Source organism: Aythya marila (assembly GCF_965140915.1).
Source record: "Aythya marila genome assembly, chromosome: 17".
NCBI classification, from domain to species: Eukaryota; Metazoa; Chordata; class Aves; order Anseriformes; family Anatidae; genus Aythya; species Aythya marila.
In genome coordinates, this window is record NC_139058.1 from 7,999,837 (window position 1) to 8,021,804 (window position 21,968).

At 48.2% G+C, this 21,968-nt stretch overlaps 1 protein-coding gene across 1 annotated transcript; it reads right to left on the bottom strand.

The window, feature by feature from the left end:
- Positions 1-45: 45 nt before the first annotated feature.
- Positions 46-2,140, bottom strand: POP5 (POP5 homolog, ribonuclease P/MRP subunit). The gene is made up of 5 exons (XM_082774353.1): positions 2,119-2,140; positions 1,906-2,048; positions 1,180-1,329; positions 694-777; positions 46-515 (listed from the first exon to the last, which is right to left on the bottom strand). The coding sequence occupies exons 1-5, from the start codon at positions 2,136-2,138 to the stop codon at positions 400-402; spliced, it is 513 nt and encodes a 170-aa protein (XP_082630479.1). The 5' UTR covers positions 2,139-2,140; the 3' UTR covers positions 46-399.
- Between the last annotated feature and the right edge of the window lie 19,828 nt (positions 2,141-21,968).

A 21,968-nucleotide genomic window follows, 5' to 3' on the forward strand; every position in this document is an offset into this window, starting at 1 on the left:
AAAACAATGGATATCCTTCTGAACAATGGGTGTACCTGAAGATCAGGTCCAAAACTAAAAGATGTTAATGCTCTCTCTGTACTGAAGGAGAAAAATTACATTCCTTGTCTGTGCCAGCTGCTTAAAGCTTGCTTCTACCTCAGCATGAAGATCACATCGAGTTTCTGTGCTCTTTAGTAGTTTTGATTCCTGGAGCAAAAGAGACAAGTAACCCACTGAAGTGTAACACAATTTAAAAAAAAGACAAAACATTTTATTTTTCAACACCTGGAATGGGGAAATGAAGTCTAAATACAGACAGGTACTTTTCCCAGCCCTTGCTTTACTTACAACAGAAAATCATTGGTATCATTGTGATTACACCTGTACAGAAGAGAGGTGAATAGCAACAAGTGACATTCAGTCTGTCTCTGTGCCGTCATCCTCATCCTCTTCCTCTTCCTCCTCTCCACTGTGAGACGGCTCTTCTGTAAGGGAACAGCTCAACACCGACTGCCGGATGCGCTGTCTTTCCTCTGCAAGAAAGGGGGCAACACAGGGTCATTCCTTGAGCTCTTCAACACGTGCTGAATGTCCTCAACTTGTAAAGAGAGGCCCATTTCTCGGTTGCAGGAGCTGGAAGCAGCCCTGCACATCCTACAAAAGCTCCAGCAATTCAGGCTGCTCTTCAGGAAAGCAGCTGGAGGAACTCACCCTCATTTGTACAGTTCTGCAACAACGTCAGCAGCTGTCTTCTGTTATACTGGATAAGGAATTTCTGGCATGACCTTATGGTACCTATCGGAGTCACAAGAACGATATGTAACAAGTTTTGAAACCGTGAAACCAAGTGTTACCATGTAAAGCACGAAGATCTTTGTATCACACAATAAATACCCTGGGTACCACCTTTATTAACGCAAAGGATAAGATGCGTGTCCACACTGTGCTTCCCCAGTGATGTGATGATAATAATTTCTAACAAGTAGTACCACCTCCTTGTCCCAAGCGGTTAATTTTCAGGACAGGGACAATGCTATACTTTAAAAACATGTTTTTTAAAAATTAATGTAATGCAGCATTTGCTGCTCTGGTTGCTCGTTGTAATGAAGACTCCTGCAGCGTTACTGAGGGTCTGTCCCTTAATTAAAGCCACCTCTAACAAAGCACAGTGCCCGCCGTGCTCCCTCCGGGGCTCACCTCCGACGTGCAGGGTGCTGAGGAAGCAGGGGCAGCGCAGCCCGCGGCTCTCCAGCTGCCTGACGAGCGGCAGCGCCGAGCACAGCAGGCGGTAGAAGTCCTTGCGGCAGCGCAGCAGCACGGTGCCCGTGTAGGCGTTCAGGTACTTCACTGCGGGACCGGCACCGCTCAGCAGCGGCACCCAGCACCGGCACCTCGGGGGGGTCCCCTTCATCCTCGGGGGTCGCTCTTCTTGGGGGTCCCCTTTTCTCCTTGGGGAGGGGTCACTTCCCGGGGGGTCCCTTTCATTCCCGGGGCTCTTTCATCCCAGGGGGCCTCCCCATTCTCCCCGGGGGGGCTCCTCCCTCCCGGGGGTCACCCCTTCTCCCTCGGGGGACTTCCTGAGGGGATCGCTGCCTTTCCCAGGGGTCTTTCTCCCGGGGGTCCCCCTCCCTCCAGGGGGTCCCCCTTCCCGGGGGGGGGTTCCCTTTTCCTCCCGGGGGGCCCTTCTTTTCCCTTCCTTTCCCGGGGGTGTTTCCTCCAAGGAGCCCCTTCCCTCCCGAGGGTCCCTGACCCTTCCCGGGGGGGTCCCTTTTTCCCGGGGGGGGTCCTTCCCTCCCGGGGGTCGTCCCTTGTTTTTGGGGGGGGGTTCCCCTCTCCCTCCAGGGAGTCCCCCTTTTCTTCCCGGGGGTCTCTGTCCCCTCCCGGGGGTCCCTTCTCCTCCCCCGGGGTCCCTCCGGCCGCCACCTGTGAAGGCCAGCGAGCAGCAGGCCAGCCCGTAGTCCCCGTAGGCCCGCGCGATGGCGTCCTTGACGGCGCTGCCCACGGCTCGCTCCTCGATGCAGGGCCGGCCCCGCGGCTCCTCGGCCACCACCTGGCACAGCACGTACCTGAGGGGGCCGCCGGTTACCGGGGGGGGCCCGGCCGGGCCCGAGCCCGGCCCCGCGCCCTCAGCCTCACCTGTTCTTGAAGCGAACCATGCCGCCGCCGGACCGACGTGGCGCCCAGCCAATGGGAGAAGCGCCTCGGCGCGCCGCAACCAATCGTCGCCGCGAGGAGGCGGGGACAGAGGAAGGACTTCCCGTCCTGACTCCTCCCCGGCGGCCCTGCCCTTTCCTCCAGGTGCTGGCTGCGCGCATGCGCCTTGTGTGCCGCCCCCCCCCAACCCCTTCGGGGCGACCCCGCCGCCTTCCCGGCAGCCCCCGCGCGGGGGCGCGCGAGGCGCGCGGTGCCGTGAGGGGGCCGTGAGGGGGCCGTGAGGGGGCGCAGGGCGGGCAGACCCGTCAGACCCGTGCAGCCTGCTGAGGGCTAATTAATTAATTAACTAATTAATTTTTATAAAGCAGGCTCAGCTCCCAGGGCTGTGTCCCTTCAGCCCCCCTGGGCTGGTGCTTTTGTACCTCATTAATGCCCAGCCGTCCCAGGAGGGCTCCTGCCCCTTGGTGCCTCACGGAATCGGCCCCAGCGCCAGCACAAGCTCCGGCCTTAATTTACTTTAATTTACTGGGCTGCAGCGTGAGCGCCTCACGGCTCTGAGCCCCTCGGGCTCCGCATGTGGAGGCCCGTGAGGCTGGGGTGCACCCCGTGTCTGCTGCCTGCACCCACTGTGAGCCGGGACAGGGCTGCGAGAGTGGCCTCATTGCTAATTCAGAGTGGAAACAGCTCCTCTGGGGGCCTTAATTCCAGACAAGGAGCACGGCGATAAAGCCGGTGGAAATCCTGTCCCGAGTGATAAACTTCTGCCCTCTGAAACGGATGCCCGCTGCGCCGCGTCTCCGTCTCCGCCTGTGCTCGCCCTTCCTGCCAGGCTTTTCTGAGAGCTGCAGGACAAGAGTTGCCTTGAGAGAGAGGAGCACCACGTCCAGTAAAAAGAGACCTTTCTGGTGGGACCGTGAAGAAAGGGACTTGGAAATCTGTCAGCTTCTGGTGCTGATGTGGGTAAAAGCATTTCCTTGAGGAGAGACCCCACAGGATGGATTTTTGCTGTGTTGCTTTGTGCTTTAATACCCATGACTGGATCGAACCATCAGTTCCACTCATCAGTGCAGCGAGCTCCTTGGTGATAAGCTATTCCCACACTTCTGAATGATACCAAAACCATGAGTTTGTGAACGAGGAGCGAGGCCCTGGGTGAGCCTCCCAGCGCGGCTGCTACCTCGGTGTCTGGTAGTGTTCCCCTCCCTGCCCTCTGACAGGCTTTGTTCGTGCCCTCCCTCATTCCCCTTCTTTTGCAGAGGCGCAGCTGGGTCCCTGACAGGCAGCCCACGTGAGTGCACTCTGCCCTGTGATCCAATAGGACATGTGCACTCTGTGTGCTCCTGCTCAGCGCTACGGACGGCGAAAGCCTCAGTTTTCGGTCCAGAAAGCTGATTAGGAGAGACACAGCACAAAGAGAGAGCAGTGTTGTGAGAGAGCCCTGCCCTGCCTCGTTTCATGTAGCACGTTGCCTTTAGTTCCCTGTCATTGGTTTGGAAGATGCACAGAGCAGCCCTGAGCCTCCGCAGCTCCCTGTAGAGCGCTCGTGTTAGCACTGGCTGTATGACTCCGGTCAGGCCTCGTGGTGTGCTGAGCTGACAGCGCAGGACTTAAAAGGTTGCAACACCTTCACATTTGTTTTCTTACCTCCTCGCTCCATCCTCTGCAAGATTCGCTGTATTGATTCGTGTCAGTGATTCAAGAGACTGTCACAAGTGATGGGGAGTTGTACAGTCAAGGTGGAAAAGAACTGTCTCCTAAGAAAAGATCTGACAGAGAAAAATGCAGAAAATGCAATTTGAATTGAAGAGTGGGTCAAGACACCTGCCAAGGGAGAGGATGGATGTCTCTCCTGCAGACCTGGAGAGGCAATGTGGCCTTGGAACAGCTTGTGAAATAGGAACTGTGAAGGACAGAGCATACCAGGACAGGGGGAAATAACGTTGCACTCCCTGTATGCATTAGAGACAATTTGTAAAGCAATTTGAGAGCTTTGTATGGAAGATTCTTCATCAGTGCATAAAGAATAATCGTTTCATCAATGATTGTCCAACAACGTGGGGAATTTGATAAACTCCCAGGCTGAATTTCTCTGGCCTTGGTCTGCATATTGATTTTATTTCAAGAATAATAGAGTAAATGCTGTAAATGGCTGGTATTGATGTGTTGTGATGAGCAGGACAAAGTGTGTTTTGGAGCTGTGTGGTGCTGCATTGCTGTCACTGCTCAGCTACTTCAGAGGCCTCAAAGATTCACCAGTGAGACTTTCTTCCCTCCATGTCCCGTAGCTGTTCTAAGACTGCCTGTCTTCTATCTGGCCCTGGGCAGAGATGAACAGATGAGTAAGAGACTCTGGACTGACTTTGTGTTCCTGTCCACACAGCGCTACACTAAGTACTGGAACAGTTACAGCACTAGGTCAAGCAAGAGCAGGTGTGAGCCCGCTGCTTGGGGTGTTCTGTATCCAGCTGCCCCTCCAGTGAACGTTGCTTTAGATAAGTGACCACCCGGCGGGGCTGAGGCAAATCCTGGCTGAACCCCCAGTACCCAGATCGCAGCAGTTGCGTGGGCTGTCGCAGAGCTGGGCTCAGGCAGTGGATGTGTGTTGGGAAGGTGAGTTTTGGTAACAGAAGCCGAATTCTCTCTCGGTGTAGCGTGAGGAGGCCGAGTGCCTCGCTGGGGCTGTGAGCTGCACTGAGCAGCCAAATGCCCTAAAAACCCGTCAGAAAGAGTTGAGTGGGTTTTGAGCCCACCAGCCCTTCCTTGGCTGACCTGAGATGCAGAATGGGGCTGGGAAATGGCCGAGGTTACATCTGCAGGAAGGGAATTCTGGCCTCCTCTGCCCACTCCCGTGGGACTGCCCTTTGAGTACTGGGCTGTGCAACTCTGCCCTGGCCCTGCAGCTCCGTGCCAAGCAGCCCCCGCCTCAAGGAAGGCTCTCAAACAAATCCTTACACTTTTAGGCTACAGGAGGGATGCTGAGGTCGTTTTCCAAGCTCACCTTTGTTACGTACAGTAGTATGCACGTGGAGGGGATATTCCTAAGCAGGCCTGGTTGTTCTTATTACTGTTTGTGTTCATGACTTGACATTTTACTTGAAGACCTAGACCTTCATCTTGGATTTACGCAGCATTCGTAATCTCCAGATTATGGGTTAGATCACATTTGTATTGTGTACAATTAATTGTGCTAATAAGCTGCAATAAACACGGTGATTAATGCACACCGTCTGTTGCATGCAGCCAGCTCTTACAATTTCTAAGTATTTGCTATAATGAAAATTGCCAGCAAATGTGTTCAGTAAAAAGACAGAGATCCGTTACTGAATCTCTGCGCTCTTTTTAGGCAGGAGGTCTGCATTTTGTAAATGAATAAACTGAGGCACAAAGGGATTACGCAAATTGTTCAGAGTAAGTAGCTGTCAGACTGGAGACTCGGAGCAAGGGCATGGTGTGAGTAGAGGGAACGTATTAGAGCACATTGTGTTGGAGCATCAGTCCTGTATGTTGCTTGCGCATGATTCAGCCAAGTAATTACATTCTGGGGTAAAATTAGGCTGAGCTGCTTCTCCATCCTTGTGATAGCACAATTTGATCTTCCGCAAATAGCCCAAGCCATGGTTTTGCTCCCCCCTGGAAGCACTGAACTAAATTTGCCATCAGGTGTGGCATCGGGGTGACAGCTATGGTTTGTTCCACTGCATGCACGCTGCGTCCCCAGATAACCCCGCAGCTGCACATACACAACAATCTGACGAAAATTAAAACTGCTTCTGAAATTCTCTGCCCGATGTCGCCTGAAGCCGTTCGTTCAGTTTGTCTCCACAAGGTCACCGAGACAGAAGAGTGCGTTCTCCGAGCACGTTGGCCTGGAGCCTTTCAGGCAGATGCCTTCAGTTAAGGCAGGAGCTGCCCTCCCCCTCCCTTTGGTCCCTTCCTTCCCCCTCCCTCATTTTCTGTTCCTCTCAATGCCCCCTTCGTAGCTCAGGAGCCCCGGGATCAATACTTAAGAATAAAGCCTATCTCTTTTTATCATCTTAACACAATCACTAATCATAAACTCTCTTTGGTAAGCATTAGAGCCTTCCTTAGCTGCAGTAGGATGTGTTATTGTGGTCCTTTTTTCTGTTTTTTCTTCTTCCAGAACTGTCCTGAGAGCCCTTCCCCTGTGCTTCCTCGTGCGCAGGGCAGAGCTGAGGGCAGCTCTGAATTGCTGGGGCCTGGGTACCCTGGTCTTGCAAACCCATGAGGCTGCAGCTTGAAACAAATTCTGTTTCTGCATCTTTCAGCAGCTTGCAGCATGATCTCAGACTGCTTCCTTTAGGAAGGTCAAAATATTAATATTAAATTCACTTTTTTTTTTTTTTTTTTTTTTGAATGGTCAAGAGCAGGAAAATTCTGTTCAGGTTGATAGTGACCACGTGCACTGCAAAGCTGGCCCTGAACTTCTGAGCTTGGTTTTCTCAAGCTCTGCAATAGGAATAATGCAAGTACTTTGCTTGCAGATATGTGTTAAAAATTGGTAAAAAGCTTCCTTAAATGTTGTTAATTATCAAATTAGTAAAACTGCTCCTATCTGTGAAATCCACAGGCAGCACACTCCTCGTCTGCAGCAGGTTGCTGCAAGAAGCAAACGGCTGCTTCTGAACTCAAAGGCAAAACCCAGAATATTTGTTCTGATAGTTTGGGATTTGCTTCTCCCTTCCCTTTCTGCATCCGGGAGCGCTGAGTGAGCCACGTAAGTTGCTGTGTGGAAAAAAACCCAACCCATCCTTAATGCCTCCTTAACGGGGATGTTCAGATGGATTAATTATTCTTTGTTCTGGTCTCTGAAGATAAAGGGTAATTGCTCTTAATTAGGAGTAATTGAAAAATTGCTCCTTCGCAGAGAGCCCAATAGCATTAGTGGGATTTGAGCTTCTTGCCACCTATAGGGAGGAGACTGCCAGCCCCGAAGTTACAGCAAAGGCTGCTCTAAACCCACGGATGGCCTCAGAGGGTTTCCTCTGTTTCCAGCCTGCACTTCGGAGCAGTGTTTTCAGATATCCCAGGTCCTGGAGCGTGCAAGCAAGGCCGGGCTCGTTGTTTTGTTCTGCTGAGTGGTGCTTCAGCAGAGGATGCGATCCGCGAGGCCGGCTGTCAGCGTTGGTGCCGCGAGGCTTTTCGTCAGGAATCTTCCAGGAACAAACACCCCTTGGCTTACCTGCCCGGGAAGGAAGCTTGAGAAAAAAAGCAAACAAAAGTCTACACTTCTTTAGGAAGCAGCACTTCATCAGGGGGGCAGCAAGAAGGCAGAGGCGCCTGCCAAAAGTGGAGAATGTTGAGATATTTGGATTAAGGTGAAAAGCAGAATTAGGATTTTTCCAAGGGCAGAACAGATCCATGCGCCCTGCTTTTTCTTGCCCCTCAATTCCTCTGCAGGTGAAGCTGTGGCCCTGTTTTGCAGTGAGATGCATCTGCTGCTGTTGCCGTGTGCTGAACAACCCTCCTCTCTGCGTGGCTTTATGTTCAGCTCCAGCAGCCTCGAGCAGCGCAGGAGCAGGGCTGTCTGCCGCAGAGCACTCTGCTCCGTAATGAGGGAGATGAAGGCAAACACTTCCCTGCACACCCCTTGCTCAGCAGCAGCGGAGCTGAGGGCGAGGACAGGCCTCCAGGAGCAGCCCTGCACAACCCATGGCTGCTTCGTGGCTCCGGCAGGGCAGCAGCAGCGTGTGACAGAGGAGAGGAGCTGCGGGGAGCTGCTCAGAGCGGTAGGGCTGGGGAGTTTCAGGGTCTCAGCGTGTCCTGGTGTCAGCTCGGAGCAAGGAGCGTGCCAGTCACTGCCTGCTGGGGGCACAGGGATCTCAGCTCTTTGCCTGACCCAGCCTGACAGCGCCCTCCCCACCCGCCTGTTCTGGCCTCCAGCCACCTTCAGCTGCAGCCTCCCCCTGCCCGGCACAGCAAGTCAAAGCCCCTCGGAAGCAGAGCGAGGCGCAGCTTTGGGTGGGGGAGAATCAGCAGCGACTCTTTTATTTCTGCTGTGCTGGTTGGGGCTGCTCACAGAGACCAGTGAGTGAGGGCAGATCTCTGGAGGCCACGGCTGCTGTAGACTGCAGAAGACAAAAAGCACCAGAAGCATCTGACCTATTTTGGGAAGCTTGCTGGGGCTTCCTGGTTTGTTTTTATTTTATTTTTGAGTTTGCACCTGAGTTAGAGGCTGTAAATATTTCTCGCTTTCCCTAACTGTGCACACTGTGAAGACAGAAACGAACTAAAAAATTACCTTGCTGCATTTGCTGGGCTGATTCCACCAGCTGCCCTGAGAGCACGGGAGTTTGAGCTGGCTCTCGAGATGACTTCTGCCTGCTGCTGGTTGCTCCCAGGCTCCTGGTGGTGCAGGCAGCAGCCTTTGTGGAGCGCCTGATGCGCTGAGATGAGCTGGGGACGGCTGACCGAGGGCACGTCCCTCAGGCCACCTCAGTAAAATTCCATCGTGCACGTGCTGCAACCCAAGCAGTTGTTGCTACGTGACCTCCTCTGTCCCTGTTTCATACCTGTGGTGCTTCGAAGCTCATGTTTATCCTGCTGTAACAGTAGTGACTTAATTAGGGCTGAATTTGCTCTGAACATGAGCAGCTTCCATCAAGTCATCTAAAGGATCAGATCTCGTTTCTCCTTTCTCTCCGTATTGGTGGCATCTGGTTTCATTTTCCATCTTTCCGAGGGGAGCTCACTTTTCCCCCCATTTCAGCGTGTGCCTGCTGCGTGGCAGCACCCGGGGCTGCCGCTGCCTCCAAGCCGAGCTAAGCGGCGCTCTGCCAGCCAGCAAAGCTCCGGATTGTGAGGGGCAGAACATGAGAGGCTTCAAGGAGCGGCGTTGTGGACTGTGTAGCTTAACCCCCGTACGTGCTTGTAGGTCATGAAACTAAGACACAGGCAGTTAAATGTGTGTGTGTCCCCACGCAGGGTGTGCAGAGGCAGCAGTTTGCATCCTGCAGTGCCACAGGAGGCAGTGGCTTTGCCCCGCCTGGCTCCTCTTCCCTGGTACCCCAAGGGGCACCCGGGGCCTTCCCAGGGTAAGTGACAGGGTGGGCACTGCTGGTGGGACTGCAGGGCTGGCACAGGACGTGGTACGCCCAGCAAAACTTCTACACGTCCACCACTCTCTGCGTGGCCTCACTATTTATTGCTAAATACACCCCTGTGAGAAACTCCGTACGTGTTGTGAAGGGTCTTCAGGATTCAATTCCTTTAACTCGTCCCTTCTCTGCCCCTGTCCCCACCCTAACTCCATGGCCAGACTAAAACTCAGCGTTGGGCACGGCAAGCAGAGGGGCAGACGGTGAAGTCATAATTGTGAGGTGTTTTTGAAGACGTAGGATTTAAATAAACAAACCAAACCCATGCGGGGACGAGTTCAAGTGCTTATTAGATTCCTCTACAGCATACTTCCAACTGCAGCTCTCAACAGCCCTACTGCTTTATGTACGTACTGCTTTATGTCTTATATCTCCATGCACAGACCTCTCTCAGCTACGCTTTGTGTTCTGTAACCTGCGTTGTGAGGTGATCGGCACCCCTGAGTCACATCCCAGATGTTAACGAAAGCATTTTAACATCATTTAATTAATTTACTTAAATTACACGTACTGAGCTTTTTTTGTTTTGGGGACTTGCTGGGTGCAGGTGTTCCTCGGTAAGCGTGGGGGCAAGAAATCTAATTAGTCTTTTGCTCGTCTGAGCAGCAGCGACTGATGGTGTCACCGTATGTTGAAGCTCGTTTTTCAATAAAATTGCAGGAGTTTATAACATGGATCCGGAGCTCCTGCTCCCATTCACATTCCCTCCTACTCTACCCTACATTCTCCGACAGCACGATACCATAGTGACAAACACAGCAAACTCTCCGTGTGAAGCACGTACCGAATCTCCAGCCTCGTTCTTTGGGAAGCCTCTCACACATTGCGGCTTTATACAGGGGATGATGTTCAGAGGACAGGATAGAAGTAATTTTCGACTAAGTAATGGACTTAAGGACTTCACATCCAGGCAGGCCGTCTTTCTGGCTGTCAGGGCTGTGTAACTGTGTCACCAATATCCCGCCTGATGTTTTCTTTATTATTATTCATAAGCTGCCGTTCCGTGCAGCAATCAAACCCTTCAGGCTGCGCCGTCTCGGGGATTAGCACATCGCGGCGCGGTTAAAGTCACTTCGCCTCGAGTCTTCTGCCTCTGAGAAGTGCCCCAGGCTAATCGCAGTGAATGTGACGCCTGTCATGTCTCCTCGTTCAGGTGCGTGCGGCGGGCCTGTCATCCCTGCAAGCCCTTACAGCCGGTGCTACGCGGCCAGCCTCGTGCGGCGCGCTTCCACGCCGGCAGTCGGTGGAGCCCGGCAAGGTATGGCTCAGCCTTGCTTTGCATAACTCCCACAGCGCAAGGCTCTCCCTCCTGCAATCATTAATAAGCAAGAAGAATATTATATAAGCTGGCGTCTTTTTTTAAACCATGATAATTTCAAATGCTCTTATAATTAGGACAAAGATGAGAGTTTGAGCCGGGGGAGGAAACAGACAAAGGATTAAGCTGATCTCCACCATGACGTTGGAAGGTTTCTTTGTCTGTTATGTGCTAGTTTGGACAATAATGGGTACACTTCAGCCACGTGAAGAGGAAAACAGACAATTTATTTAAAAGTATTAATCCTTTTCATCCTGAAAGGTTATCTATTGCCATAAATAGGATCAGAGCTTTCTAGTCCACTTATATTGTGATTAACTGACCCTGCAGTAAGAGCCTGAAAAGCAGAAGATGTCTGTGTTGTATCCTGATGCTTTCCAGCTCTGGTGGGTTGGATAAAGAGGACAAAAATGTGTTGCTGGGAGTCTCTGCTTGAGGCTGAGTGACTGCTGGCTGCAGCCACAGGGCAGTGGCACGGGAAGAGACGTGGCCTCGTGGGCAGCGGGTCCCAAGACTCAGCAGGTTGGATGTGATGTTTTCACCCGGGGCAGTTCAGTGTCTGGGCTGAGGAGGCAGGGTTTGCCGCGAAGGGAAACCAAGTGAAGGTGTGGGTAATAGATGTAACTAATAGGGCCGCTTACCCTGGAACAGGGACGATTTTAAAAGTCACTTGTCAAAATCATTTTCCCTCTAATGCTGCAGCAGCCCTCGGAGATGAGCATGTTCCTGATGTTCCCCCTCACTCACATGCACGAACACGGGGAGGCAGGCGGGAGGAGGCAGCTGCACTGACACGCTATGGGGTTTGCAAGAACAAGATGGCAATTTAGCAGAACGATTAAAAGATTGCAAACATTTATTAATAGCTTTGCTGCTGCAGCAGCTCTGCCGGAGAAGCCTTGCTTCCTCAGGGATGCTCTTACCTCCTGCCCCTTCCCTTCCACAGCTTTAGAAACTGAAAAGTCATTTCTGGACTCGGTTGCAATGTAAAGCTGTAGCTCTGCCCCAACAGTCCGGCCACTTTATCCCATTGCCTGGGAAGGGGCAGGGGGAATCTGAGTGTGAGAAAGAAGTTACACAAAGAGAAAAGAAAGGGATTTTTGTTTTCAGCTATTGCTTGGCCTTTTTCTCCTCCCTGTGCTCCTCTCTTTGTCTCCTTGCTCTTCTTCAGCCACTCCTTTTCCTCCCTCGGGCCAGAGTGACTTTCTGTCGCTGGCACTGGGTTGAGATGTGGGTCTGCACTGCATCATTGATGCTGTGTGACAAAATGGGGGGAAGACAGTCTAGAAACAGTTTGGAGCAGATCTGGTCAAAGTTCTGCAGAGCGACCAACAAATCCCCTAAGAGGAGATAGAGTAAGGTCAGGTCTTTTGTAATTCTCATGACTGTTGTTGTCTGCTCAGATTTTGTTTTACTTTTAACATTGGGAAGGGGAGAAGGTGAAGGTTTAATAGGACAAAAAAAAAAAGGAAAGGGCGATGGGCTGATCAAGAAATCCCCCTATACTTCATGGCTGATCCTGCTGGACTGCAGCAAGTGCTGTAAATGAGCTGGGCACTAACGATGTTTGTATGCGCAGTTTCTGAGACATTTTTATCCCGCAGAGCAGCTGATGGTGACTGACTGATGGAAGTTTGCAGCAGGAGGATATTTATCCTACGCATATGCTGACCTCCTCCATATTCCCATCCCCAGTGAAGTAATCAGTTTCTTGCGCTTTTTTTTTTTTATAAACTGGGTCCTACTAAAATGTACGGACAGCCCAAAAGGAATATCTATTTTTTTCCTGCTAAGCAAAGCTGGCGGTAGGCATGAATGCTTGTGTTCCTGTCATTATCTACAATCCTGCTTGGAATCGGGTAGGACGGCAGCGCACCTCAACCACAGCCGTTCCTGTACAGCACTTCTGTATGCCGTGCTCTTTGTGGGCTGACCTGTGAAACCACACAGCCTGAAAGAGAAGTGTGAGCCCCACAGAAATCTTCCCTGCTCGGGATGGTTAATGAAAGCCTGTGTGCGTTTCTGTAGAGCTTGGCAGGCGGCCTCTACAGCCTTGAAAAGGCCTGCTTTTGTAGAGAATGAGTATAATAGTTTGTATAATCCCAGTCTAAGAGCCAGAGTACCTTTCTGCAATTGTAGTTAATGCCCTGAGTGTGTTTGGGCTAATTGCTTCCTTCAATCTGTTTCTTTAGGAGCTGGAATTCCCTTGCTCAGAATAGCTCAGGAATGACAAAAGAGGATGAAACAGAGCTGGATGTTGGAGAGGTACCTGGTCTCAGGTGAGATGCAATTCTATATTCTATGTACAATCCCTCAAATGCCAGTTTAACAGAAGAAACTGATTTCAGAGAGACTTTCTATCTCTCATTTCTTGTTTGAAGATTGAAAATCACAGATCTTCCCAGTTAGTAGCAGCTACATAGTTTCAGCTGCCCCGTCAAGGTTCTCATCCTTTCCTGGAGGTAGCTATTTTATCGACATCGGTTTCAGTATCTGTAATTTCCAAGTTCAGTGTGTGTGATAACAAAAGGATGCCTTGCAGTCCTGGGACAAGTGGGATGGCTGTTGGTGTTTTTTTTAGTTTTATTTTTTTCATGTCCTGAAAGGGTGTTTTAGAATGTGTTGGCCTTTACAAATATTTAAAGAAAGAGATTGTATTTCTTCATCGTTTCCCCTGCTCCTGTCAAAATCTCAACCCTCAATGATCCTCTTGCCTTCCATATACCTCATTATCTTGTTACTAACCTATTTTCTTGCTCATTAATAATAATATATATAATTGTACTATTTAGGGTATGAGAACCGCTGTCCTCTTTCTTGTGGAGTAGTCAGAGTGTAGCCTTTACCACTGTTAGGTCAAATGCTCCCTCTGGGTGCACTGTCCGTATCTCTGGAAGCAATTGGAATTGTGTCTTTGCAAATGAGTAGAGAACTTGCTTTCTTATGTATCGAGTTATCTCTGTAATCGTGTATCTTGGCCTCTCTATCTGCATTCAAGTGGCAAGTAACAGGACCATAACTATGGCTAAATAACCTGTATTAAGATTCAAACACAACAAAAGAGCAAGGTGTTCAGCATCTCAACAGATCAACAGATCAACTGATCAATTTATTAGCGAGACATGAAAAAATTCTAGAGGGGTAAGAAGCTCATGAAATTCCATGAGTTCATTTACTCGATCTTCCTCCCATCATTAAAGGAAGACAGGAATTTGGGATAGCTACCAAGGCATTCACCTTTGTAATTTTCTTTCTTGGCCACCACACAACACAGGAGCTGGGGACAGCACTCAGGTATAGCCCAGATACACCCTTGAGACACGATTGGTCTGGAGCTGTACCACCTTTGTGAGGCTTGGATTTCACATAAATGCTAAGAAATATGGTGACCAAAAGCAACGTGGCTAGATCTTTTCTAACTGGAAAATGCAGAGATGAGAGAAGAGGCGGTGAGCCTGTCGCTTCTGCACAGTGAGAAGCCAGGAGGTGAGGATCTTCACTTTTTATTCACTTATTTGGGAACAAGGCAAGAGAAAATAGGTGTTCTTCTTTGTATCCTTGCTAGGAGACAGAGAAGAGGTAATAATGAGGAAAGGGAGAAGAGGGTAGAGGTGATAACAGAAAAGAAAATTGTCCTTTCTTGGTGCCAGGTACTAATAAATAACTTTCTGGTTGCTGAGAAGAAAGGTAGAAAGCAGAAGAGAGGACTTTTCAAGGTTTTGGTTCTTCTGTGGAGTAAGTGCCTTTGAAGAAATATATTCAGAGATAAAATACTCCAAGAGAACATAAATATAGGAATGATGAGGCTGCACATGATGAACTTGTTAGTTTTAAAACTCTGTCAGAACAAAGTCATTAACAGAATGTGCTTCGTTGATTTGATGGTGGATTAAAAACGAGGGAAAATGGAAAAGCAGCTCATGTAAAACTGCGTCATCCTCTGCCTCCATTGAGACATCACCTCTGCTGGTAGCAAAAAATCTGCCAGCCTTTGTCATCGTTTTGCACCATGGCACGACCCGAAAGCAGGTAACGTTCCCTCTGCTGTCACAAAGTGCAGCACCAGGGATCACTTGCAGGAGTGCAGTGACCACATAGCTGGGGAATATTGCTCGTCACTACTACTGAGCAGTGAAAAGCTGCGGGAGCTGAAATGTACTGCTCTGTTTGTGCTGTTTGTGTGGATCCTCAATCAACCTTGCCAGTTTTCAGTTCTAATGAGAGCTATATGTGAGTTTTGCTTCTCAAGGTACTACTTGCAAAGGTTTGGCTTCAGCTCAACCGCAAGATATTCTTGCTTGCCCGACATGTTTTTCTTCTCTCACTGTTGTCCAGAGTTTGCTTCCTCACCCAATGTCTGGGTGAGCCCCAGGTCACAGCCATTAAAGGCAGTTTATGGAAAACATACCAGAATCATTTTGATCGCATCATTGTTCTTCTTTGGCATCAACTTTGTATTGTCTTCCCTCCCTTTTTCTTCCTTTTAACCCAGTATTGGCTTAAATGACTTTCCTCTACCATAGGTACTCACTCCCAAGCCCTCTAATCTCTGTCAGTCACAGCAAATTTGGTACATTACAGATATTTTTTTATCTTGGCTAGGAGTTGTGCATTACTTGCTTACAAGGATTTTTATACTAAAGTTCCTGAAACATCCATCCTTATTGTCTTAGGCTTGAGAAAGGAAAAGTTTCAGTAGAGCTCTGTTCACCTCTGATGAAAGCCTGTGAACAAAGCAGGTAACTGCTAGAATCTCTTTATCAGAGCACCTGGATTTCTCTCACGGTGACTTTTCTTGTTAAAACTCTCATCTTCTTTCCTCATAGGAAATACCTGGGTGTGCTTAATAGCCAGGTGCGGGTTTGTCAGATCACCTAGCTGCTGCACCCATTCACTGAACAGGTGTCAACAGATCTTGATAAGAAGTTCATTACGAGAAGAATGGGAGATTCAGAGAGATGCCCAACCATTTCCATAACAAATCAACTTGCGGGCTAGAAGCTCTGGAGGAGAACCAGGGTGGCCTGGATAACAGGATGGACAGAGGGGGCCGAAATGCCGGTGTGGCTTTCGGAGTGCTCTTGATCGATTTTACATTATTCTTACTCACAAAGCGACGTGGCTTTTGGGTGCGTATGAGTAATGGGTAGAGCTAGTCTGTTTAGTGTCCCTGTCCCCCAAGGCCACTGCCCTTTGAGAGAGAACAGCGTGTACCACTGCTCTTGGCAGCCACGCTCCCAACCTGACGCAGGCGGTTTGGGGGGGCCACGTTGCCGGCAGAGATGACTCATTCCGCCTCAGTGGCTCATTGAGGAGCTGCAGGGAGAAGCTATTTATAACCAGACCTTTCAGGTTCAGTGCAGCAGCATCTTCAGCAGGAGGAGGGGGACAGAAACGGGGATGGCACGTAAGACTTCTCCGATCCGAATGAATCTCCGCCCCAATATCGCCCCCAGAGCCACCCAGCCACCGCCTGGCTTCAGCCAGCCCTTTTCCCCAAGCCTTTTGCTCGGCTGGCTGGGTGCTCTGGAACCAGCCTAAGATTCTGCTGATAACTCTTCAGCTCCTCAAAGAGCAGAGAGACAACTGCGAATATCATCAGCGTGAACGAAGCACAACCTCCTTCTGCTGTAGCTATTAGGCAAGCTGGTGCTGATTCTGTCTGACCTGTGACCGGAGCATTCTCACCTTATCTTTTCTCTGTCCCAGTCCATGTTTGTCCCTGCCTTACCATCAAGACAAGCTCTTTTCATGGGTGTTTTCAAACAGTCTTCACGCTGCCAGCAAATCCCATTTAAACCTCCTGAGGTTTCTCTTATATACACAAGCTAACACTGTAATTTATAAAACTGTAGCTGTTTTTCTGATCTTGCCATGGATTCATTACATCTTTAGGTGCTTCCATGACTCCATATGTGAAACAGAGATAATGATACCCCCTGGGTTAAGCACAGTGTGATCTGCAGCTATGAAACACCACCTAAGTGGTAATATTATTACCAAAGAGTCACAGAACAATAGGAAAGCATACTACACAACAGCAGAGGACAGCAGGTGTAAAAGAAAATATTTACTACGAACACGTAACTCTTTGTATCTAGGTAACTGTGGCCTTTCTCTTGAACCACATTAACATATAGTAAAAAGACTGGAATTTTGTGTTAAACTAAACTTCATGTTGCCCGTTCTCTTAATTGGTTTTTGAATTCAAAGGGGACCCTCTTGCATGCACGCTTACCTTGTTCTTGGTCTACATCTGCCCTGTTCTTAAACCAGTTTCTGTCTGGACCTGGCTGGTGGTTGGAGGGCTCCATGGCTCCTGTCATTCTGTAGGCTTCTTCCCATAGCTTAAATGCTTCATATTTAGCTCCTCAGCTTCTCTTTTTCTTCTTTCTACCTCCTTCTTCCCACTCCTTTTTTTTTTTGCCACATAGATAACTGGCTTCTCAGTACACAACCAGTGTACAGTTTGATGAGCATAACGTCTCAGCGTCTCATCAAGGCCATTTGGTAGATCTGTAGCTTTCTTTGGCATTTTCTCTTTTGGCTGTCCTGCGTCGCTGAGCTATAGACCCAGAGGCATGCTGGCCTTTTTTTTTGCAGTGGGTTGTATTTATTATCTTCATACAGAAGCTGTACTATAAATAATTCTTGCCTTCGGTTTTGGCAACTATCTAAAGGGGAAGTCTACTCTGCATTAAACGAAACAGTGCTGTGACAGCCAGTTCTTTCTCAAAGCCCAGTTATGAGACTGTAGAGACCTGTGGCTGTGAGATGTTCCTTGTATGCTTCGTCTACAAATTTGGACCGGAGGTGGCCTCTGCTGAGTAGCCCCAAGTCTCCCTAGCTGCCACCTTCTTTTTCTGAATCTCAGTTTTGTTTTGGAAAAAGTAGACCTATGGCTCTTGTGGTTGCAAAGAAGCCTCTGAAACCTCATCAAAATGTAGCTGGCGCTGAGATGTTTGTAATAGTCTTGAGAGAACAAGACCATGTTCCAGGGACATGAAGTGTCATGTTCATTTCTTCTGAGTGGTAAACTAAGATGTGTAGTGATTATAGGAGTAATGTCAACTATGTTCCTTGTCTCTGTCTTCAGAAATGTTACACAGCAGATAAAATGGTTCTCAGAGCTCTTGGCTTATCCTTTCAGCAGCTGCCTTGTGTTCCCTTTGGGGCTTTAGGCACCAGTGATCTCGCATACGCTGTGTGAGGTGCAGGCAGCCCCCCTGCCTGTCACCGCCACCTCTCCTCTGCCCAAGGCTTGCGACTGCTGTCGGCAACCCCAGCAGGGGATCCCGAGGACGGGCACTACTTCTGGAGAGCACAAGGAGATGTGTCCAGGTTTGGCTCCACAAACCCGGAAGTGAGAGGGCCAGGAAGGGAAACCAGGAGTGTGCATAGATGTCAGAGGCTGGAAGGGATTTACCTCCCTGCATTTCCAATTGCTTGTTTTCTATCTGGGGAAAATCCCTTTTGACAGCCCAGGCGGTGAGCTTCTAATTCCTGTCTCCAGCTCATTTTTCACTTCAATCCCTCAGCGAACGGATTTTAATGCTTGATGGATTCAAACAAAATTATTTCCGTTCCTGTGGCTTTGCAAAAGCCTCTAGGGTGTGTGTGTGCGCGCAGGGGAGGAGGGATGGGGCTTGTTTTCGTTACACTCCAATAAGCCTCCTCTCCAGGGGAAATGTATTTCATTTCTTCATTTAGGGCTTCTTTGCTGATGATTCCTCCCATGCTGTCCTTCTGGCTGTTGGGTCATAGGACAACCTGTAAAACATTTGCTGTTCCAAGGGGTCCTGATGCCATGTTCCAGATCAGTGGTTTTGCTGCAAATAGGGATACAAATAATATGACCAAAGCGTGCACCTAGGAATAGCACTGGAGTGGGGGAAACCACTGTGGGAAAACTTTCATTGCCCCCAGCTCTAGCTGGGAGTGCGGCAACTCCAAGGCTGAGAAGGAGAGCTGGTGACTGAAGCGTTGTCCAGGTGGTCAGAAGGCTTTAACATGTGTACAGTTCAAGCTGCTGCTGCTGTAATCACAAGATATTGCTTCTCATTACAATTCGAGCCTCTCCTACTAGCAGAAATCACCGTAGGGAACTGTGCAAGGGCTCTACTTGCGTAATATTCACTAGCCAGAATTTTAGCTGCTTGGCCACCATGTGTCGGGGAAGCTAAACTTAAAATGCTTAATATCTCATCCTTCTATCCAAGCCAAATCATCAACATGGTAAAAATGAACAAAGCAATGGTTCCGTGATATATGGTCTAATAAAAACTTCTAACCAGCATGCTGAAGGTCCTCATTGTCTTCTGAAGGATTGACAGTGGTGTGTGAACTTGACAATGTCTCACAATGTGTAAAACCACTGTTGTTAGGGGGTGCGAAGCCCTCTTGGTGATACCATGTCTAGATTAAGTTGTTTCAACTTATAACTGCTACCAAGCTGTCTCTTCCTCAGTCAATAAAAGTCTTGTTCGTGGAGCTGGAAATGTGTTGCGTGTTCGTCTTCAGCGTATGCTGACTTCTAGGACAACCTCGTGTGTCCAGAGGTGCCAAGTGTCACAGTGTGAATACTTGGTTAGAGCTATTGATTTTCATCATAGACGTGTGCTGCATCAGTCTTGTAAGGCTGGTGGATCTGGGGATGTACAAGATGCAGCTTGCGGGTTTATTCTGTTGTGTATATCTTTATAAAATCCCAGTTCCTCTAACTTCAGCTTTTTTCACCATAGGTACTCTAATTTTCATTTTTTTTGTTTTGTTAAATGCATGGTCTTCAGGTGAGAGCCCTACTTTATTAGTGTGGTTTTAAAATTTCTTGCAAAATGGACTATTAGCTTATAAATGCAATTATACATAAAGCATATTTTGAATTTTTAGTTGTAAATACTTTACCATCACATCAGAAATTATTTACTTTATTTAGTTAACATATTCCTGCTTGTAATAGTATTTTTATTTCAAACTTGTCAATAATCCCTAAGCTTTTGAGCCAGGAACAGTAAATGTAAGTGTTAATAAAATCATGTTAATTCTGTAGGGTAGAAAAGAGCACTAATTTATGGACCAGTAGATATTGCCTAGCCTGAAAGCCTCAGCTAATTATTGCACCTTTGATACAGGCAAGTCTCTTCTTCCATATCTTCAGATCGTAAAAAATGACAGCTAATTGGCATTTGCTGGTGGCTTAAAAAGAAATTGACTTAGATATGAATAAAAAGGGAGCTTTAAAATTTCTGTCTAGTCTTTCTGCTGGAAATGTGGAGATTTTATTGCAGCAGTAACTGATTCATTAACGTGTGCTTGGTCACCACAGAAAGGAAGCAGACAAATACATGTATGCGTAAAATAATTATTTTTTAAATACTCTCTTCTTTCAGCATTGTTCTGGATTTCTTGTGTTGTATTAGTAACACTTACTCATATTTTGGTTGAACGGTTTCCCGAGTCCCTATTGTTTCATTTGACAAAGGTGTGAGTTGTGAATGCAGTGGGTTACCCATTGCATTGACTAGCTGCAGATCAAGATACCTAAAATCAAACACATGTCAGCACACATCTACACTGGTTTATCAGCAGCATTTATCAATACCCCATAGCTTTTATTTTAACACTGGTTTCCACTACGTTGTCAGAGTGAGGATAATGGAGACGAGACGTTATCTATAATGGCAGAACGCCGTGTCAATACCACTGGGAGAGCATTGCATTGGGTCATTTTCTTTCCCTTGTCTCTTTTACTTAGTCGGTGACTCTGAGAGCAATAAACCTTGCCTGCGTTGGAGGGGCTCGGAGATACGGCTGGCGTCTTTCAGCTGGAAAATCGTTATCGAGCTTTTCCTTTTTCATGTACTAACTTTCCCATGTGTGCTGTCAGTTGCTCAAGTCTGCCATTTGTTGTGCCTTTGGCACAGTAAACAGTAGTCTTAGCCACTTAGATGTTTTTCAGTCTCCTATTTACTCAGATATCTCGTCTCTATAATCCTTTAATGGTGACAGGCTTATCGGTGTAATCTCGGAATTTTACCTGGATCTCTCTCGCTCTCTGTTTTTCATTTATTTATTTATATTGCTCATAGGACTGCTGCTAGCATCATACATACTCGTGTCATTGTCCAACCTAATAAATGTTTCATTTCCTTCCAAGCTGGTAGCATATTCATTTAGCACTACGACACTCAGCTTTTTTCCTATGCACAGTTTACCTGAGGTAGAAGGCAACAACCTCGTCAGCATTGTGCAAGCTCAGCTGCTGCTTGCCACATTTGTGAAACTGTTTGATCCATGATGTTTCTTGCATCCTCTCCCATATGCCAAGTGTCTTCTTGGTCCATGCTGGCTGTCGTAGCGTGTGTTTGATTCTATGTGATTTTATCTTTGAGCTTAACATGCTTTCCTCGGATCTCTTTCTTGGTGTATTTTGTGTGTTCATTGTGTTTAGATCTGCCCTGTGCTTAATTCTGGACTGGATGATTGCCGTGGATTGGTTCTTTGACCTTGTATCAGCCTTGAATATTTTGAGGGAAAACCAATTGCCTAATAAGAGGCCAGACCATAATTTGAATTTTCAGCAAAAATCCCCCAGGAGAGACCACTTAGTAATCTCTGAAAAGATAAAAATCAGCCTGACACACACATTTCTTCAGTTTCATTATATTTTTCATTTTCTTATATTTGCCTAAAAAACATTTTACGCTTCATTTTTCTGTGAGTAAATACCTCAGAATGTAAACAGATCTTTAAGGGGTTTTCACAGCCAGAGTTGACTGGAACCTCTTAAGCATTTCAAAAGTTTCAAAATGATGAAAATTGAGCATTATGAAAAAATAAAGCTTCCTTCTGATTTGTCTTCCCTTTTACTGCCATAGATGGCTTTTAGATAAACATGGGTTTCAAGCAATTGAATATTTTCCCACTTGCATTCTGTATTTTCAGACTTTCAGCTCTTCCGGGCACCTTGGTGGCTTCTTGCTTTCCATTCAGGTTACACTCTCACATTCTTTACTTCTGATCTCTGCTTACCAGAATGAAGGCTTTTGCCATGGTTCTGCTCCTGAATTTGGGCAACTAAATCATGTAAAGGTACAGCTGCCAGGGCCGTGGCTTGGGAGGGAACATGCTCCAGGCACGGCCCTTACCATAAGGGCACTGCGTGGGAATGGCAGATTGCAGGGGGGCCAGTCCCCAGGTGTCTCCACAAGGAGGTTATCTCATAAGCAAGAAGAATATTGAAACCGCAGTCAATATTATGTGCCTGATTGCCATATATTACACAATGAAATTTCTGTAGAACAGAATGAAAGCCAGCAAGTAATTGTTCCCATGAGTCTCGGGGAAATGGCCTGGGCTCGTGAAGGAAATTCCCTTCAGGGCACTGCATCGAGGAGCTT

What these genes read in the sequence shown, in the direction of transcription:
- POP5 (XM_082774353.1), bottom strand. Translation starts at nt 2,138, where the DNA reads ATGGTTCGCTTCAAGAACAG. An exon ending in ATGGTTCGCTTCAAGAACAG is followed by an intron (nt 2,049 to 2,118) that starts GTGAGGCTGAGG and finishes CGGCCCCCTCAG; the next exon opens with GTACGTGCTGTGCCAGGTGG. An exon ending in CAGCACCCTGCACGTCGGAG is followed by an intron (nt 778 to 1,179) that starts GTGAGCCCCGGA and finishes TGACTCCGATAG; the next exon opens with GTACCATAAGGTCATGCCAG.